The following is a 19,572-nucleotide window of genomic DNA, read 5'->3' on the forward strand; positions in this document are numbered from 1 at the left end:
CGTCTCAAAAATAAGCTCAAATGCCAAGCCTTCAAGCTTCTTGGCTAAAATCGTAGCTATTTCCGAATCCTCGGTTCAAGTAACCCTCAAGTACAGCATCCCTACTCGCCCAATCGACTGGTACATCCAGTCCTAATTTTCCCTCTCTTTCCAATTCTTCCAAAATAGACTTCACGTCTTCGCCCAGCTCAAGTCTCATTCTGTTTCTGTACCACGGAGCGAAGTGGATCATGGCGAGCATCACCCTGGTCTGCTGCGTCAAGTTGGGCATTCCCGCATGCCAAAGTCTCAGATCTCGAACGATGATGCTACCCTTTTTGATGATGGGTCGGATAGGAGGAGAAACCTCTTTACGCTGGCGGAGAAGCTCTTCTCTGATGCGACCGCTGGCTCTTTCACCGTGAGCACCCTCTTGTGTATCGAGACCATACCCATTGTGGGTGCCAAGCCAGATCTCTGTGGATCCATTCTCCGGTGTAGTTGTGACAAGAGGGATATTGATAACAAGAGCAAAGGGGTGATCAGGATGCGCAAAATCTGCGTCCGAGTGAACTGGCTGTCTTTGAGGAGTGCCACCAGGGAGAGTTGCCATGGCGGAGTTTGCAGAGCAAAACGTCCACTTGGGTCGTTGGCCCATCATAGCAGCCGTGATCTGTGTGGCGATTGGGTCTTTAAGAGTAGTGTAAGTTGAAGCATCGTTAAAACAAGAGTGAAGACATACTTGTAAAGATGGAAGGTTTAAAGTACTCAGCCACTGGGGGAGCATCTTGTTAAATGTTTCCCTTATTGTAGTTGAAGGGGCCTTTGTCACCCCGGGCCTGCAAGACTTCCGCATCTTCAGTCATCTTCTTGTTAAGAAGATCAATGTCTTGGTGAGGAACAACATTTTCAACGATAACAAGACCGTCTCGGTGCATATGTCTCACAGCCTTTTCAAGGTTTCTCGAGTCTAGAGTCAAATTCTTTACTTCTTGAGAAGAAGGTTGAACGACTCCGGGTTGAAGAGAGTGAGCAGTTGCAAAGCTGCGGGCACACCTAGCAAAGGTTGGAACGATCGTTTGCGTGCGCAGCATGACGTGGGCCTTGAATGTATATGAATGATTCTGAATAGATAAACGGATTTAATTTGAGATGCTGTTTTAATGAATCTACAAGGGCGCAAGTCACATTCATTTATACCTACGGTTATTTCTCTTGGTGGCATAAGTTTTCCGAGCTCGGAATACCTTTCCCCACAAGGTCAAGATCTGCCAAGGTAGCAAGGTCATACCAATACGACCGACAACATGTCGCGAAACTCGTATTTAAATGCCATAGTGTAGAATTAGAAGGAAACAAGTAGTTGAATGGTACATGTCGATCAAGTGTACAATGTTAGACTTCCGTTTAAACCGTTCCCCAGTGCGCCTCCAAGCCCTTAATAATTCTTTCAACCGGCCATCCTATACTTGATTTGCAAGCGAGTAGTTGGCGAATGGCCTCCTGCTGCATTGTCTCGTGACGAATAAACCTTGCGCCTATAGTTTATCTATTAGTTTGTGCGCTGTGAAACAATTGTAAGAACCAATACTTACAGAACGCTATTGGCCCAAATGCGTTCACAAGAACAGAGGGGACCTTTGCGGTAAAGGCAATTCCGCAGATTTCGGTTGCAAATTTCTCAAGCATCTCTTCTTTGGAGCTGCCTTCGAGATTGAGAGTATCCAAATCATCCGGAGCCTCTAGCTGGTCATGGAGGCAGATAAATGTCATTGTGACGAGGTAGTAGTGACGTATAGCAGCTGTATGATATCTGAATCAGTCGCTTTTTGAGTGCTAGCATGAATTTACTTACCGTGATAGGGCTGCAGGAACCAAACTGCTGGAAATAGATGCGATGTACTTAATTCCCTTGAGAAAGGCTTAATGTGATCCGGGTATGCTCTTCGCCAGTCCCTCAACGACTCTGTAATCTGTCTCCACCGCAAGGCATCTGTGTCTTGGCTATATGCCATATTGATACTCTTTCCAAGGATCAGAGTAACAGAATTGAGATAGTCCTGGTCAGACTCATGAGGTGTAAAAAGCAGCGTACTTTCCAGGTTCATCTTCAACGGGCACTTCTCAAACAGACTAAACGTAATGTCCTCTCTTAGATAGTTCCAAAACCCAGCTCCAAGTAGTCCCACTCGTAGATTGCCCGAAAGAACATCATACAACGAAGCCATTGAGTAAGCGCCCCGCAGGTGGATGTTGGATCAACATCGCCGTCGAGGATCTCATAAGATCTCAAGAGACACGTCGCAGCGAGGGCGATGCCTCGAGTGATGAGCTGATTGCCCTCGCTCAAAGTGATTAGAAGACGGATACACCGGTGGTGGTAGAACTCAGCGACTTTCCGAAAGCTGGGTGATGATGTTTTGCACGTGTGCATGGCGGACAAAGCGATGATGGCGCTGAAGAGGAGTGGCTCATCCAGGGCGAGTGTAGGAACGATTTGACCGAAATAATATGCTGAATCACTTAGATCGTACCATTTGGAGATTTCTGACGTATATGAATGAAACAGGCGTGCAATGTTTTGATCTTGGAGGGCTTTTCGTGGAGTATCAGGATCTGGTAATTCTCGATGTTCGACTTTGACAAGTCAGTTCACATTGAGCCGAGCTACAACTAGACCAGACTACATACTAAATCGAGTCGGCTTGTCTGATCGGTCACAGTACAAGCCAGTGGTCGTGCATTGTCTGCATATAGGCAGTGTTTGGTCACCTATAGTGTCAGCGAAAGCTTTGGGAGGAATGGCGTAAAGTACATTTTAGCTTGCGCCGGCGGCATGTGTTGCTATTAGTTCTCAGCAAGTATTGGCATGATGGAGCAGGGTATTTTAAACTAACCAGATTCCTTTCTTCGTGGGACGCGGCATTATTTATAAGAGTTTATAGTGGAGGCGGAAGTTGCAGGATGAAGAATTTAAGTGAATAGTCGATGTTTGGAGTTGTCTGTGTCACAGGTATGCGAGGCGTCACTCAATTCGAATACCATAGTAAACCAATTGATGTCAAATTCGATTATAAATAATATCTATCCATCTTCAATGTAAAACTCATTTAGAGTTCGAATCCAAAGTCTTTATACTATGCCACGCGACACAACCTCTACCCATCCAATGTCTGTAACTACCTTACAAACGACAGCACCCATTCGCGTTCTTGACATCCTGTCTGCAATAACAGGAAGACTCGATAGGCACGTCGACAAAAGCCATAGCCGTCTTAAGCTGCTGCTTTATGACTCGTGCCTCGCCGTCAAGTCCCAGTCTGACCGCACACTCGTGGTACCCGTGTAGAGCCCATACGTTGTTCGGATGGTGTCGTGCGCGGAAGAGTTTATTGTTCAGACCAAGATCGGTGCGATAAACTTCGGCTGCTTCCTCAATACGCTCTTGTTCCATGAGAAGAGCTGCATACGCATGACGAGCGGGCTGCATCCAGGCCCAGGGCTCGGCGTAGCGCAGACTGTCATCGCGGTCAATCGATTTTCGGAGGTGCTCGAATGCTACTTCTATGTTACCCCGTCGGTACTCGAGTTCGCCGTCTAACATTGCTTCGGCTACATCCAAGACATCGGAACACTTGTTGGGATATGCTATGCGCGTTGGGGGCACACGTGCCTTTGCGGAGAGGAAGAGCTCTCGCTGCTTAGCAGACTCATCGACGTTGCCTAGAGCTGCGTATGCGACACCCTTGGCGTAGTGTATCGTAGCTGTCGTGACGCAGAGAAGCTCCTGGTCCTGAGGAAGCGACGTTTCGATAATCTCTTCCCATTTTCCGAAGCGGATGAGAATATGCGGACGAACTGAGCGGAAAGTCTCCAACCAGTCAGCCATAGGTGGTGACTGAATTCGTAGATCCTCATCTGGAATAGCCGACTCCATGCGCTCAACGGCCTCCATCGAGACAGAGTATTGGCCGGCAAACATGGCAGCGTAGATGAGAGAATGGTAGTCGTGCATGCGGTAGATTGTGTAAAAGTCACGACCGCCACGAAGAGATAGAAACTTCTCATCGGCCATGACAGCCTTTGTGTTGGCTGAGATGGCTCTTCGATAGTCTCCAATGAGGATATCAAGATGCGAAGGCATGTGGGCAAGGTGGCCTGCCTCGTTGGCAAGTCTGCGCAGGTGCTCAGCAGCAACAAGACCCTTTTCGGGTTCTGTCGACATTTCAGTGACATGAATGTAGGCGTGTAAGAGACCAATATGTTCGTGTCCGCCATCTTGAGCGAGTCCTTTCTCAATCACTTCTTGAATCTCGATTACTTCGGAGCCAGGTGCTGGCTTTCCTGTTCGAACATCCCACAGCGCCCAAGGGGTGAGATTCATAAGTGCGTCAGCATAGAGCGCCGCAACGTCGAGGTCATCCTTGAATTCTTTGTAGACTGGCCTCATAGCTTCTGCGTAGGCTTGGTTCCAAATCTTTGCATTGTTGGTATCCTTCTCATCCTTCGGGTAGCGATGCCGTATAGCGCCGATGAGAGCTTGTTCGAGCGGGCTTGCCTTGGAGGCTAGTGATTCGGCCTTTTTGAACGCATCAATGCCCTTCAAGGTGGTGTATCTGAGATCATTTCGATCAAAAGCTTTCCACGGCTTGTTATAATTCGGACCCAATGCAAATGCGAGCCCCCAGTAGGCCAAAGCACATTCAGGGTCAATTTTGATGGCCTTTTCAAAGCAGCGTTCGCCTTCAGCGTGGTTGAAGGAGTAGCACCAAACGAAGCCGTCTTCGACCCATCTCTTGGCTTCTGGTTTATTTGTTGTGACGTCGCGACTAAAAGGTGGAAGAATAAAGTCTCTTCCTTCGGAGTCTTCCGACTTTGGGGCGGGTTTGATATTATCTGATCTCATTATTATAAGTCAATAGATAAACGATAAAAGAGACGTTTTTGGCGGTGGATGAATGATGGAGGGTCACCGTTTGGCCACTGTAACTTGGGGAGGAGAATACGGTGGCCCACTATTCTTTGTTTAGAGACATGACATCCAATACACATCGTACACGTCAAAAGGTGACTAAGATCGTAAAAGTATGCTATTTATTTATACCAACTATCTATCTACTAATCTAGTAAGCGAAGACTCGCGGCTTAACCAAACATCTGTTCTTGCTTTGCTCCCTGAGCAGGCTGAATGTACGGAACACGATCACGGGTGTAAAACTCGACACCAATCTTGTTGTCCAGGTTAGCCTTGCCCTCGTCAAGACCACCGGCCTTGATAATGATCTTGCCCTCCATAATGTCAAGGCGAGTGTACAGGCTTGAACCGCAATCACCACAGAAGAAGTGATGATTAATCTTGCCAGAAGCGCCTGTGACGTCGTATTGCTTGGGGGTACCCTTGGTAATGCTGAAGGATTCCTCAGGGACTACAGCGTTGGAAGTAAAGGCACCGCCAGTCCATTTTTGACAGTCGGTGCAATGGCATAGAGCAGTAACATCGGGGTCAGCTATGTCGATTTATTAGATACCAGGTAGCACAATCCATATTACAACAGGACAACTCACTGGTGCTCTTGTAAGCGATGGCGCCACACATGCAGCTGCCGGTAAGAGGCATTGTGTCGATGGCCGATTCAATTGAAGATTTAAAGTAGCGAGACTAGAATGCTTTTGGAAAGGTAATAGTCCTCAAGGTGTTTGTAGGGGATGATCTGTGGAGTGAAAGAAGCTCTCAAGGTTCTCGGACATTGGGATATATATACTCGACCATCTCCTCTCAGGACCTCAGTTTACACGTCACGACTAAGAATGATCGACCAATTACTAAAAGAGAGGAGCTAACTACAGTAGTTTTGGAATCTGTCGGTCCTAAGGAGGCGTTGATCTCCAAGTGGAGAGCTATTCTGCAAAGTGCGTAAAAGTTGTCATCTACTTTGTAACCCTTTTTACAGACTCAACAGCTGGGCTATGGCTATCTGAGTAGCCATGGACCCTTTCTAAAGGATTCAATGTCTAATCTCATATTGGTTCACAAAATGGTCACATCTTGCAATATTTGGAATCACAGACGCCTTCTTCATAAACATGTCCATATTCGGACCTTGGAAGCGGGGAAGTTGGCAAGTAAGTCATCTACCGCTTTCTCCAGCTATTCTCGTATCATTGACCCAGAAAAAGCGGAGGAATTAACTAAAAGTGCCGAACAAACAAGATCCCGCACCAGGACGAAAGGATGTTATTCCAACATGCCTACTTGGCAGGAATGAATCCGGATATCATTCTCCCGGTGCGGGGAACAATAACATGAGGAATCATGAGGTTACTCAGAACAACAATCGATGACCACAGCAAGATTCAGAAATAGAGAAAGAATTACATTAAACTAACTGACAACATCACGATATCTCCTGCGCTCAACCTCTGCGTCATCTCTCTCAACCACCGATATGTCGCTGCCTAATCCCGCACGTGTGCAACTTCAGGCTTCTCAGTGCTATCCTTCCTAAAGTTCTCTTCATCTCCCGATCTCCGATACTGGTCTGCATGGTCCATGGCTCGGGTACCCATAACCTCCCTCGTATCCGCATCGTGAGCAACATCAAACTTGCCCCTCAAGTTCTCAGGACCGACGAAAGTCAACACAATCACGTATACATACACACAGGCCATGAATATGCAGATGACCTTTCCGTAATCATATCGACTCTCACCTTCTGCATTATCGGGAAGGGGGAAACGTTCGCCAATAGTGGCCTCGATCGTAGAGGAAGCTGATGACACGAGGTTACCGAGCTGGTAGGAGGTGCCGACGACAAAGGTTCGGAATGCACCAGGAGATAGTTCCATCAAGTGAATGGGAATGACACCCCAGGCTCCTTGCACGCTGCATGGCATTAGCACTCCATTGGAATGGTTGGGGAAGTTGGTGACCTACCAGAATTGTTGAAAGAACGCAGCTGCAATAATGGATGAGTCGCGAATGAAAGTGTAGGGGTAAAGAAGAGCGCCTCCCACGATACAACACACAATAATGCTGATTCGCCGGCCAACAGACTGGCTCAAGAAACCAACAACAGAACCACCAGTCATGGCTCCCAGATTTGCTACGACTTGAGTAACGGTGACTTTGTTCTTGGAGAAGTTGAGCTGATTCTCCAGCATTGTGGGATACAAGTCTTGGCTACCGTGGCTCATAAAGTTGAAGCCAGCCATGAGAAGGACGAGATAGACAAGCAGTAACCAATGATGCTTGAGGGCAACCTTTCCTTCTTTAATGAATACCTTTCCCTTTCCGTCTGCACCGGCTTCTTGCCTCAAATGCTGGCGCTCTTGGTAGGCTTGTGTCTCGGGGAGCATCAAACGCCAGATGATGAACAAAGCAGGTGGGCAAGCCCCGAACCAAAAGAGAGGACGCCAACCATGAGAAGTTGTATCGACGAGGCCTCGTGCAAATGCGGTACACAGAAGATATCCAAAGGCATACTGTTGTATAGTTAGCCTCAACTTCACATACGATACGAATGATCTCGCCACTTACTCCCTGCTGGAGCATTCCTGAGATTAAACCTCTAGCTTCTTCTGGGCAGTCTTCGAGGGCTGTGGCAGCAACATTACCATAAAGGCCCCCCATGGCGACGCCAAACAATGCCCTGCAAGCCAAGAACTGTTTATAGGTTTGACAAAATCCAGTTCCCTGATATCATGTCAGCACTTTCATCGGACAAATATCATAGGTCTCTAAACAAGTCCAGTGCCAAGGCAATCTGGCAGGAGTGTTGTATAAGGCCGTGACTTACAAGCTCAAGCACGATAAATAGGAGATTGTTGATGACAAAGGGCCACTTTCGTCCGTATCGATCACTTGCGATACCAAAGGTGATGGATCCGACAGATCGAAACATGAGGACTAGGGTGATTCCCCATGTGATATCCTTTTTAGACTTGCCAAAGGTCTCAGCGAGATCTGTCACCGTTAATGATACGCTAAAAAAGTCATAGGCATCCCATGTCTGCGTTTGTTCATCAGTAAATTACTCAATAAAATGTTGGTGGTGATGATGCGCGGTGCTGTACACTCTAAGAAGACGCAGCCACCCTTCAAGAATAGACCCGATTGTTCAACAATAGGGCCATCAATAAAGGTAAGAAAACTCGATTTAGACGTACCCAAGCTGCGAAAGCAATAAAAAAGAATGCCCATTGCTGTGAGTTGAGCATGCGCAGCAGTTTTATGGGATTCGGCACGTTGTGCATGGGAGGTTTGAGTGACGATAGCCGCGTGGCTACATATCGACCAGGCGACATGCCTTCATGCGGCGCTCGAGTATTGTACTCGTCTTGAGTCATATTGGTTTCTTTGTTGTGTTGGAATGATGGTGTTGTTAAGTGGAAGCGTCAAGAGAAGTTGTGATGTTGTACATGTGGAGGCGTTACCTCAAATAAGAAGGAACCACCAAAACAGAGAGATGTATTTGTGTAAGTCTATAGAACTAGACAGACAAAACTGTTTGGCATGACTTGATTTTTGCGAAGTGCCCGTCCATCTGTTATATAGACTGCAAGGCAATCCCCCAGACTCCACTTACACTCGCAAAGCGTTGTCTTAGCGGTTTCCGAACCACGAGAAAACACCAGGCAGACCTATCATATCCATACGATACAAGTTTGGATAAGTTGGACAGGCTATGATTCGTAGAAACGGCACGCCGAGCCGGTCCCTTTGGTTCGGCATCTCAGAGATAGTACTGCAGATCTTAGTGTCTGTGGTTGCAGAAGACAGGGATGGCTGCTGTCGTGAGCATTATCGCTTGTCAAGGGTCGTTGATATGCATGTTACACTACATGATGGAGGGTTTGCTGTGTTTTGTCTTGTGATATCTGAGATATTGACTGTATGCTTTTGACATGAGATTCGAGTGTCTAGCTGTGGTGAGTATTCATGAATCTTTACTGCTCATTCACTGAATGTACTTCTTGACGTAATTACTAGTCAAGTGCCGTGCCTCAATGACTTACAAGGCCTTATTTAGTCCAGGCTTCCTCCGCATTTATGGCTATCCATCACTAAAACCTGGAGATTTATTGTATGCTCTATTCCCGGCACGAGATGGCCGATGGTGTGGGGAACAAGGTCCGGTGCTTTCCCGATTACAGTAAGCAACATCGGCAATTCGGCACCCAGAGTGGACCCAAATATGTCTCTGAATTGACATCACCTTCACGTTCACTACCACGCAACATGCTCGTTACTTTGATCAAGAGACTTCCCTAGAGTTACAGAGAAACAGATAGAAAAGTAGTGACATTATTAGAATAACTAACAAGAATGATGTACTTAGTACTTGGTAATACGGAAGATGCAGAGTTCACAAACGTCACCAGACTCATCATCACCAAACCTCTCCACATACTGTATCAACAAACCATCCATCCCAAAAGTTTAGTTCGCACAAGCTTATTTCCCCAGAAAATCCCTCTCTCTAAAGCAAGGCCATAATTTACGCCCGCAGATCCCATTTAGCTAAAACAATTTGTCTTTGGACCAATCCTTCACTGAATGTGCCACACCGTCGTCGCTAAGCATGAATGGAACCAAAATACAACGACTTCTTACGTCTTCCAAACCTCTTCTAGAAACTGTCATATTGGCTAAGAGTACCAGATACTGAGATGATGTAACCGCTTGACCAAATCCCCATCCCTTCTCCAGTGTGTACAGTGCAACCAAGGGTACCAATCATCGAATCGAGATGTACAATACGGCAGTTTCCATGGACTTCAAGTGAAAATGAAAAGCCCACAACTCAATGCAAACTTCGCTGTCCTTATTAATTGCCCAAATGACGAAATAGTTTGGTCATTTCATACCGTGTTAGAAACACTCTGAGGCTGTTTATACCCTAGCTTGATAGTGTAGAACGCTTCAAGTTCTTTCCACCACCAGATATAATAAATTATATCAAGATATGGTAAACCGTAACAGTCTTCCTTCTATTCAAAGCACTCTACGTAGTTTTGGAATTGACTCATATTCTGACTTCTATTCTGACTTCTGGGAATATCGGCGTACCTACCAGGCGGGTTGCATAAAAACCGTGACTGATTTAGTAGTCAACATAAATGTTAGATCACTCTTAGTGTTTATATAGCCTAAGAGTGGTCTAATAATTTCACCCGGGTTGCTTCAAGTCCCCCTTTTTTTACTACCCTCCTGCCTACCCAGGTAGGTAACAAATGACGGGCTGATAGATTAGGGCCATGAAGCTCTCTGGAGACGTAAAGTTGCAAGAGACCCAGAGACCCCAATGTTGGACCTCTCAATTGAGAAAATGATGATATATACGGGTGAACGGAATGCTGGTGTTATTATGTACTGGCGAACATTTAACCTTGCGCGAACTTCAAAGCCTATCGACTGTCCTCCAATCTCTGTCGACTATCCGAGGTATACCAGCCAAGATCGCCGAGTTCCAGCGATTTATTTACCATGTTTTTCGTACATGAAATTCAAGTTCCCCTATATCACCTCTCCCAGTCCTTCGCGACCACTTTTTTACGGAAACGCGTATACGAGTGGGCATCTTGAAAGAAAACCATCCACTCAATGCCAGACAAATTCGAAACGTGACTACAGTGCCAAGTGCTGAACGATCAGCTGGGCAACCTGTGTTTTTTTGGCCTCAGTCTCAACTATGAGACAGGCCTCGTGGATTGGACATGGAGGCATGCAAAGAATATTGGCATTAGCCCTCGCTACGTTCGTCTAGATCCGGACAAAACCTCCACTAGCATCCGTGGAGATGCAATGTTACGCTATGACAACATAGAACGAGCGTGTACGATTACACAACTCATTAGTCGTCACGCTGATGCCCTGTTGCCGGTGCTGGTTGATGTCAGTATGTCTATTCTGGAGGCGGAGTTTCGTTAGACAATCTGAATAGGGTAACTCCACGAGTGGCGGTTGTTGTTGATAGCGGTTTCTGCTTGCAGTTGCAAGACATCGGGCGACCCAAGGTCATTACGGTTGGGGGATTGGATGGCTTCACTGTAGGTTGATGCGACATCATCATCGTAGGTCAATGGGGCATCCTTATCACCATTGTGGACCGATTGGACATTATCATATGCATTGCTTAGCTTATATCGCGACATAGTAATACATTTATGATTACTTTGGTCGTTATCAGGGCCAAGCATCATTTCGTCATAGGGTGTGTCGACGATTCGAAGCAGGACAAGCGCCAGGTTTTTTTTCTTCATGAACGGGCGCCGACTAGATACCAGCCGTTAAGACTCTGGGACTAGCTCTGATAAAAAATTAAGGGCAAGATGCCGGGTATCGTATTTATGAATAAACGATGGCTGCTCTAGACAAAGGGCTACCTTACTGGTGGACTTAAAGTCCTAGATAGTGAATACGAAAGAAAAGGACCAAGCATCCAGCGCCAGCGCCTTGCTATCCACGACGCCATCTTGATTCACTTCTAGTTGTTGGGATACCATTTCCCCTTGTCAGTCTACAGATGGCACACGACAATCACCTCACACTTGAGCTTGGAGAAACGTAACTTAATTATTACCCGATACTCTCTCAGTACTACCTCGACGCCTTCCGCAGTATCCCTTCCTAGTATTCCACCAAAGCACTGGTTACCAGCGTCTGCACGGAAGACAACGAATTACTGAGGCCAAGAAAAAATCCCAAGTAAATGAATAAATATCAAAACAGAACCCTATCGCCCGTAGGTATAATCTTTAGCAGCCCGCTGGAAATTCACTCGTAGCTTCGTTGGTGCAACGTCGGTTAATTCTAGACCCCTCCACCCATGAATGCAGCCAAGTCGTCCAAATCGAGAAGTTGTCGCTCAAAAGCTTGGCATAGTTCGGGCGCTGTCATGTCCTGGCTTGTGGTCTGACCATCCTGAGGAGGCACAATTCCGTTCGCCATTTCTGGGCTGGTCTGTTTGATACCAGACATTCCACTGGCACCATGTGGAGTGTTTGATGGAGGAGGTGAAGTGGTAGGAGTAGATACCCCCCCTGAGCCACCATTGATAGTGGCGATGCCAGGACGCCGAGCAAGCACAACCGGAGGCTCACTGTCGCCGCGAACTGACTCCGAAAGGGAGCGGTTGGGACCTTGGCCCGAAACGCTACCTGCGCGGTTGGTTTGATCGTAATCCATCACATCTGGGTTTGTGTCGGCGTTGGATGAAATCTCGTCCTTGGCGCCGCCTGCGCCATGAGACGCCGAGCTATGGCGCAGGGAACTGCCGCCATTAGCAGCCGCAGCATCGTTGTTGAGTACACGCTGCATAACGGTAAGGTGGCGTAGCCAACTGCCCATCAAAGGCCAGTTCTCGGTTCCGTCGCTCATAAATCGTAGACCGTCCTTGACAATGTGTGCGGCTGTCTCAACAGCATTAGGGGGTGTAAGACCTTTAAGAGATAGGTAGGCTACAGTAGCACTAGCTGTGAAGGCAGAGAAGAGCATGAATATGGGAAAGCAAGGCGAATGATCCTTCTCAGAACCAGCCTCAACAGCAGTGAGCAATGAGATTGTGCCGTGGCAAGATGTAAAGAGACGATCAATGATATCGTGACATCGAGCATTAAGACGGAACGACTCCAGGTTGAAGTTTGAAGATGTTACCTCCTGCAACAGACGTCTTCGGTGGACAAAGACCGTAGCGCAATGGAGAAGGCAATGAAGCATGGCAAAAGTGTAACCAGAACCCATGGTCATATGAAGGTTGATCTGGCCCGGCTTGTCCACGAACTGCATCGGTAAAGTTGCCCGGAGACCCTCGATCTTTGCGATCAAATCACTACAATCTTCCTCGCGGAAGCTTGCGAGCGTAGTAGTGGTAAGCATCGCGACAACATCGCGCCATATGGTCGAAGCCAGGACAATGTAGCCAAACTCGCCAATCTCGGATGGGGGTTGACCAGGTGGAACGGCGTTGGGGTCGAGCTGCTGACGCAGAGTCTTGACAAACACAGCATTGCCGAAGGCAAAGTTGATGTCCGAGCAGGGCAAAGAGACGTCCGCGGTATCGTGAGGAGATAGAGCAGAGTATCGACCGGGAGTGCTCGTCAGAAGGCAATCCAGTATGTAGATGAGCCAGACTGTACGACGAAGGGATTCATCACGCAGGAAGAGGTCTGCATCTGGAGATGGGTGGTGGCTGTTCAAGATCCGGTACATCTGAACCATGCGCGCAGCCTGGCCTAAGTAGATGTAGGCTCTGACAGCATTGCGTGAGCCCCATTCGTGGATAATGATCAAGCACAATGCTTGAATATCAACGAGGTTAGGATGGTCTAAGTTTTGGTTGATAAGAGTCATGGCTTTCGCAGCGAATGTCTCGGCAGCTTGTGTAGGTCCTCCATAGCGGCGAATCAGGCTAGGCGAGCTCCTAAACATCAATGTTAGCGACACATTCGTGACTTTGACCAAAATTGATGCTGGCAACTCTAAGCATCACGACAGTCAACAGTGGGGATGCGGGGATTGTGGGAAGATGTGACTCGGGAATCCTCGGCTCAAACCCGGACAGCAAGATATCCAGAAATTGGGGCACAGGCTCAAACTCGGTGATGGTAGCACCGATCGGTGTGGAGCCATACGCCGGGCGGATGGGCGAGTCAAAACGAGATGGGAAATGAGACGACGGTCGGCGTAACAAACGAGACCAGCCAAAGCAACCGGGAGGGAAATTGGGCAGCAGGGTTCGGAATGGGTGACGTACCGGGCTGCGCAGGTCAAAAGGCCATAAACCAGGGCAGCGTCCAAAGACGCGCTCTTGAGCTGTTGAACAAAGGAGGGCTTGTGAAACGCAACGCAAGCCGGGAAGGTCTTTGATACAACGCGCTCGCATTCAGAAATGAGTTCAGGCGTCAATCTGATAGATGCTCCGTTAGCAAAAGTCTTCTTGATAGCTGGTCGCAAGCTGTAGAATCGGAATGTCGGGAGGTCGACAAGGGGGTGGCACGGCCCGTCTCATGAGTGAGCTTGACCAAGGTAAATTTCGGGGGCATGCCGTAAGCCGACGGCGATAATGTGGGGCACCAAGACGGACACAGGTCTTAGGAGTCAAGCCCTTGGCGAATTGGGAGAAGACCAAACAGACCCGAGCGCGGGTGTGGTAATGAACGAATGATAAGAAGGCGAGAGATGATCAGATCAAAAGCCGTATTTGGGTGACCGGCCTTTGGAGTGACAGGACTGAGGTGAAAGGCTGAAGCCTGAAAGCGCCTGATGATGAGACAAGGCAGTGAAGCGAGTCTGCCGATCCACCCGGGGTAAAGAAGAGCACAGAACAATGTCCGCCAAACCGCTTGGAAGGCGACCGTAACATGTCAAGTAGAGAAGGAATAGGAAGATGGGCGACAACAACCCGTAACTCACTTGTCGGAACCTGTCTGGGCGTGACGCGTAGGAGCAGCACCCACAACAGGCTGTCTCTCAGCAGCAGGTGCAGCGGCGGCAGGAACATTGTCGCGCGGGCGATGAGGATGGTTGGCGTGTCGCGCTGGGCTTCCTCCTCCGTGGTGCTGAAGGCTCTCTGAGGGTAAATAACAGTCGTGCATCCCCTTGGCACAATTTTTGCTGCCCTATGTAAGTCGCGCTGTTCAGAACAAGCTATAGTAAGTCAATACTAACCAAGGTGGTCTCCCACTCTCATAGACGCATTTAGTCTTGCCCTTTCTACAGCGCGTGCTGTTCTAGAGTTAACAAACCAGTGGAGATTTGTGATATACATGGGAAAACTTACCACGCCGATCCCGCGCGAAGGGCTGTAGTAGATCTTATGGATGAAGCCATTCTTTCAAGAATTTGGTGGTGTCTGGCAATCTCTAAAGCCCAAGACCGACTTTCTCCCTCACTCGGCAGCTTTGAGTCAAAGAAGGTAGGGCTCGAAAAAAGTGGTTATCCGTATGTTGCAGGAACGAATCCAATACAGACTTTCCCCCTCGCTCCTCTGCAGCTTTAAGTTAGAAAATGTAGATCGGAAAATGTGGCGTATATCCTCAGATGTTGTAGAAGGGGAAAAAACTGAGAGGGGATGTTTTTTCGGCGTGGACTCCGGCCCGTAGAGAATGAACGAGGCCGAATAAACGGAAGGTGGACGGTCGAAGTGACTTTCCGCCCCCGAACCGGCCAGTGGCGGTACGTACTGATCACTCTTCCATTTCGCCAACCCCAACCACTTTACATTCAAGCAAGCAGTTCATTTAATAACATACACTCTTCTCACTTGGAAACTGCCTGAACCGATAAAATAGCACCCGATGGTTCTCATCTTCGCCGACCAGGAGTCACAAGATGTACTGCCTATAAGGAACCCTTCCCCAAACACCCGGACTCCAGATACCGGAATAGAGGAATGAGTCTGAGAACACAATCCAAGCGCTTTTGTGCAAGTGCCTCGATTATCAGACCAAGAGCTTGGAGATTATCGGAGATTTTATCTATCACTACCATTTTAACCTACTCCAGACATTGAGGGCATGAAATGTATTGATTGATGCAACTGCAGCGGAGGCGTCGGCGACATTTCCTACGAGGCTCGTTGTTCTTGGTTGCTGGCAACATTGTCGCACAGGAACCGGGGGAAGAGAAAGGCGCTCCCGGCATGTCCGAGGGTTTTCACCGCCGTCTTTTCCCCCCCGAACACTCCCACAGTGCACCAAAGCCAGCCGACAGCCTCAGCCTATGAACTAGAAAACGGAAAAGATGGGAGGTGGGGTAATACCGGCGGTTGCGGGACTTATTCTCTTTGTCCTCTATAATTGCCAGTGTTTCTCCTCCATCTGCCCCCAACATCGGACGATGCTAGAGTACAACATCGCGGTGACTCTGTTCATTGCTCTTTGTAGGGTGGTCAAGACGCCTACTACGTCGTTGCCAATCGCCTGCATCAACATACAGCAATCAAACCTCAAAACATGTGTAGTTCGCTCTCGTGCCACCCCCGAACACGAGCTATGCTACTGATAAAATCACGTTCCGCGATAAAGTGACTTGAATGACCACCTTTGTGTGTACGAGCTTGGATCAATCTTCCATGCTCGTGTATTTCGCCTCTTTGCAACCGCTATCTTGATGCTTTTCGTTCCGGTCCGGCAAATGAGAGTCCGAAAGAGGGGCTATCGGCGTCGCCCGCTGATTTCTTTCTGAGCTCCTTTTCTCCTCCGTACGGACCGTTGAGAGGGTTACATTGTGCGCGCATCTCATCTCTTCTGGCAATTCCCTCTTCCTCTTCCTCATCCAAAGTACAAATCTAGATGTGAACTAATCGCTTCATCCTCGGTTATGATTATTGGCATATCTTGTGACACTTTGGGATGTTGATGGACGGTCAGGGTCAAGGTCTTGACGGAACCGCATCCTGAACCTCCGCCCGGCGCCATGCTCTACAACCCCTTCTCTGGAACCAACATGTAGGCTGCTGCCATGCCTAAACGATGTCCGTTTGTGTCCTATCAACATGCTTGTCTAGCAAAGTTCGTCACATCCATGGCATGAGCCCTTCCCGCTGGCCTACACCTTATGCACCTGAATCCAATCTCATCTCGCGTGCCAAAAAGGAGACGCGGCAGAAATATTGTGGGGCCGTTTCCGATTCAAGAACAGTGTTTGTCGAAACACGGCGACACAGTACCGTGTTTTTCACTAGAATGACCGGCATTACTTGGAATGCGATTGTCAAGTTGTTTTCCCAACAACAGTCTATGTTTCCCTGACGACTTACAGTACTTAACCACCATGTGATTTTGATAATTGTCAGCAGCTTCGATGAATTAGATCATATGGTACAGAAATTCTGTAATATTATGTATTAATCATAAGTATACGGATAGATGTACCTTACAAGAGTCGGGTGTGGTGGGTGGGTTTCGAGAGAAGCTCAATGCCGCTCAACGCCCAAAATCTGCAACGGCGGCCAACTCTTTAAGAACGGGCGCGACTGCCACACCCTATCAAGCAGAAAAATTCATGACTGAGAACTCAGAGAGTCTTCGACATGGATACTGAGCCATCTGGCACGAATTCGTGGATGGATATTGTTTCGGGGGAACGTTGTTGTTTATTGAGTTTTGACCTTTGCGAGTGTGTCGACCTTGCAGTTGAAGATATTGAACATGTCGCGAAGAGCTTCATATCTTGAAAAACGAACAATATGTGATTCTGATAAAGACCTGGCTGGTGTCCTTGTAAGCACTTACACTACCCACGAGGGTGAGTACTCTGTTTTAAATCCCTGCCGATTCTACAACACATAGATACTCCATATCAAGCTTAATTTTCCCAACATCACGTCGTCCACTTCCAGAATACTTCTTTGTATCACAAAGCTTTGGTGTGTCCCAGCTTGTTGATTGCACGCACACCATTTCATCATCGCCGGTGCAGTCGTGTGAGTACAGTCACGCAATCTAGTTGTTTTAATGCTTTATTCATTTCTTCCATCAATTCGTCATACACTATATCATCAAACACAAGTGCCGACTTTTTTCTTCCTCTAAAACATCCTATTCCATTTGCCAGTGATTTCGTTTATGCCTTCTCGCGGACAGGGAGTGTCTTCTCCTTCTTGCCAGCATCCTTCTTCTCGGCCTTCTCGGCCTCCTTGGGGGCTTCCTTGATGAAAGGAAGGAAGTCAGGCTCGCCGGGAATGTACTTTCGCAGCACCTCGGGCACAACAAGACCCTCCTCGGTCTGATAGTTCTCGAGAATACAGCACAGTGTTCGCTCAGTAGCACAGAGTGTCTGGGAATAGCGGTTAGCATATAGATCAACACGCACAGAAATATTGATAGATGACTTACAGCGTTCAGAGCATGGACGTACTCCTTCTTTCCACCGCCAACAATCTGCTTGCCCTTCTTGGCACCATGGCGAATCTCAAGCTCTCGTGTCTGATAATCTGTGCAGTTGGAGCAAGAAACAAGCTCCTTGTACTCCTTCTGGAAGGGGAACCACGCTTCCAAATCGTACTTCTTGGCAGCAGCGTTGTTCAGCGCACCTGTGACGATGCCAACAACCTGGTAGGGGAGGCCGAGAGACTTGTAGAACTCCTCAGAGTTGGCCATCATCTGGTCGAACTGGTCCCAGCTGTCATCGGGACCACAGAGAACAAACTGCTCTACCTTCTCGAACTGGTGCACACGGAACACACCCCAAGCGTCGCGACCGTGGCTGCCAGCCTCCTTTCGGAAGCAAGTGCTGTAACCACAGTACTTGATAGGAAGCTCGGCGGGCTGAATCCACTCCTCAGCGTGGAGGGCGGAAAGGGGCTGCTCGCTGGTAGCAATCAGGTATCGGTCAGACTCAGAAGGTGTAGGGCCTTCAGAGACACGGTACAGCTCCTCGTCGAACTGAGAGAGCTGAGCAGTCTTGGCCATCTGGTCGCGGTTGAGCATGAAAGGGGGCTGGTTAGGGGTGTAGCCTATGCCCAAAATTGTTAGCAGATGATGGTTGACTCGCTCAAGTATTGCATACCCTTGTGGAAGAGGAAAGAAGTGGCGTAGTTGACAAGGGCCAAGTTCCTGTCAACGTTAGAATAATGATATCGTTGCCCTTGGTGTCCAACTCACAGGAACATTCCGTAGCCAGTCAAGCAGTAACCTCGGTGGCCTACAAGCTTGACACCTCGGACGGGGTCGTATCCTCCAAGTCGTAGGAGCACATCGTGGTGGGAGAGAGCGGCTTGCGTGGTCTTGTCGAAGGTCTCGGGCGCCCAGGTTCTCTCGATGGTGTTGTTGTCCTCGTTGTCGCTGACGTGTACGGAGTCGTGGACGTAGTTTCCGACGAGCTTAGCCTTGACCTTGAGCTCTGCGTTCTTGGCCGCAGCGAGTTCCTCCTGCTTCTTCTTCTTCTCTGTCAACTCCTCCTTCTCCTTGAGCAGGTCGGTCGCATCCTCCTTGGCCCTCTTCTTGAGACCAATCTCCTTTTGAACACCGTTTATTTGTGTACCGATCTGGGTGACTCCGTATTGGGCTTGAGAGAGGTCAGTTGGCGCACTATAGAGTGATTTTGAAACTGTTCCGTGACTCACTCTTTCGCGCATCTTGCCAGAGGGCAATAACCTCGTCAACAAGCTCTACAGGAGCATGTCGGCGACGCTGGCTCTCCCGAATCTTCTCGGGGTTTCCGCCGCGCTCTTCAATGAAATCCTCAATGTCCAACATCTTTGCGATTTACAGTTGTGTTATTCGTTCGGTCTTGTTGGGCCCAATGGTGGATTTTTTTATCAGCGTTGATAACCCAAGAAGGAGGGGGAGGGGCAATCGATCGGATCACCTGACTTGAGATGGAGGGGCAGCGTTCAAAGGTACGTGGGGACATCCGATGCAGCTTCAATGAATGATCAAGGCAAGACAAGGAATCGGTATTACTAGATCGTCTTTATAGGTTTTCGGGGAAACAAATTTCTCCAACATTAATTCCTACTCGCCTTCTGACTCAACAACCTTGATCTCAAGGTTTGTATCTCAATCCCAGAATTCACTACTATAGCTACCTGGAATCCAGTGTAAGTCGTCCCGGTGTAAGACTCATCCGAGTCTATCACAAATGATTCG

General features: G+C 48.3%; 8 protein-coding genes across 8 annotated transcripts; all 8 read right to left on the reverse strand.

Moving 5' to 3' along the window:
• Nucleotides 1-31: 31 nt before the first annotated feature.
• On the reverse strand, nt 32-1,073 carry FGSG_04206 (uncharacterized protein; the record flags this gene model as incomplete). Its single annotated transcript, XM_011323118.1, has 2 exons — nt 32-669; nt 812-1,073. 2 exons carry the CDS (start codon nt 1,071-1,073, stop codon nt 32-34), a joined length of 900 nt encoding a protein of 299 aa, XP_011321420.1.
• A 313-nt stretch (nt 1,074-1,386) lies between these two features.
• On the reverse strand, nt 1,387-2,207 carry FGSG_12290 (uncharacterized protein; the record flags this gene model as incomplete). The annotated part of the gene is made up of 3 exons (XM_011323119.1): nt 1,387-1,517; nt 1,575-1,781; nt 1,835-2,207. The coding sequence occupies 3 exons, from the start codon at nt 2,205-2,207 to the stop codon at nt 1,387-1,389; spliced, it is 711 nt and encodes a 236-aa protein (XP_011321421.1).
• Nucleotides 2,208-3,163: 956 nt separating this feature from the next.
• FGSG_12291 (uncharacterized protein) lies at nt 3,164-4,885 on the reverse strand (the record flags this gene model as incomplete). The annotated part of the gene is made up of 1 exon (XM_011323120.1): nt 3,164-4,885. One exon carries the CDS (start codon nt 4,883-4,885, stop codon nt 3,164-3,166), a length of 1,722 nt encoding a protein of 573 aa, XP_011321422.1.
• Nucleotides 4,886-5,056: 171 nt separating this feature from the next.
• FGSG_12292 (uncharacterized protein) lies at nt 5,057-5,669 on the reverse strand. The gene is made up of 2 exons (XM_011323121.1): nt 5,545-5,669; nt 5,057-5,486 (listed from the first exon to the last, which is right to left on the reverse strand). Exons 1-2 carry the CDS (start codon nt 5,594-5,596, stop codon nt 5,125-5,127), a joined length of 414 nt encoding a protein of 137 aa, XP_011321423.1. The 5' UTR covers nt 5,597-5,669; the 3' UTR covers nt 5,057-5,124.
• Nucleotides 5,670-6,394: 725 nt separating this feature from the next.
• Nucleotides 6,395-8,325, reverse strand: FGSG_04204 (uncharacterized protein; the record flags this gene model as incomplete). Its single annotated transcript, XM_011323122.1, has 5 exons — nt 6,395-6,862; nt 6,914-7,461; nt 7,517-7,672; nt 7,776-7,988; nt 8,146-8,325. The coding sequence occupies 5 exons, from the start codon at nt 8,323-8,325 to the stop codon at nt 6,436-6,438; spliced, it is 1,524 nt and encodes a 507-aa protein (XP_011321424.1). The 3' UTR covers nt 6,395-6,435.
• A 2,580-nt stretch (nt 8,326-10,905) lies between these two features.
• On the reverse strand, nt 10,906-11,241 carry FGSG_12293 (uncharacterized protein; the record flags this gene model as incomplete). Its single annotated transcript, XM_011323123.1, has 1 exon — nt 10,906-11,241. One exon carries the CDS (start codon nt 11,239-11,241, stop codon nt 10,906-10,908), a length of 336 nt encoding a protein of 111 aa, XP_011321425.1.
• A 550-nt stretch (nt 11,242-11,791) lies between these two features.
• FGSG_04203 (uncharacterized protein) lies at nt 11,792-14,480 on the reverse strand (the record flags this gene model as incomplete). The annotated part of the gene is made up of 3 exons (XM_011323124.1): nt 11,792-13,400; nt 13,734-13,923; nt 14,393-14,480. 3 exons carry the CDS (start codon nt 14,478-14,480, stop codon nt 11,792-11,794), a joined length of 1,887 nt encoding a protein of 628 aa, XP_011321426.1.
• Nucleotides 14,481-17,362: 2,882 nt separating this feature from the next.
• FGSG_04202 (seryl-tRNA synthetase) lies at nt 17,363-19,224 on the reverse strand. The gene is made up of 5 exons (XM_011323125.1): nt 19,047-19,224; nt 18,586-18,988; nt 18,491-18,537; nt 17,818-18,437; nt 17,363-17,758 (listed from the first exon to the last, which is right to left on the reverse strand). Exons 1-5 carry the CDS (start codon nt 19,177-19,179, stop codon nt 17,546-17,548), a joined length of 1,416 nt encoding a protein of 471 aa, XP_011321427.1. The 5' UTR covers nt 19,180-19,224; the 3' UTR covers nt 17,363-17,545.
• Nucleotides 19,225-19,572: the final 348 nt, after the last annotated feature.

Source organism: Fusarium graminearum, chromosome 2 (assembly GCF_000240135.3).
Source record: "Fusarium graminearum PH-1 chromosome 2, whole genome shotgun sequence".
Lineage (NCBI taxonomy): Eukaryota > Fungi > Ascomycota > Sordariomycetes > Hypocreales > Nectriaceae > Fusarium > Fusarium graminearum.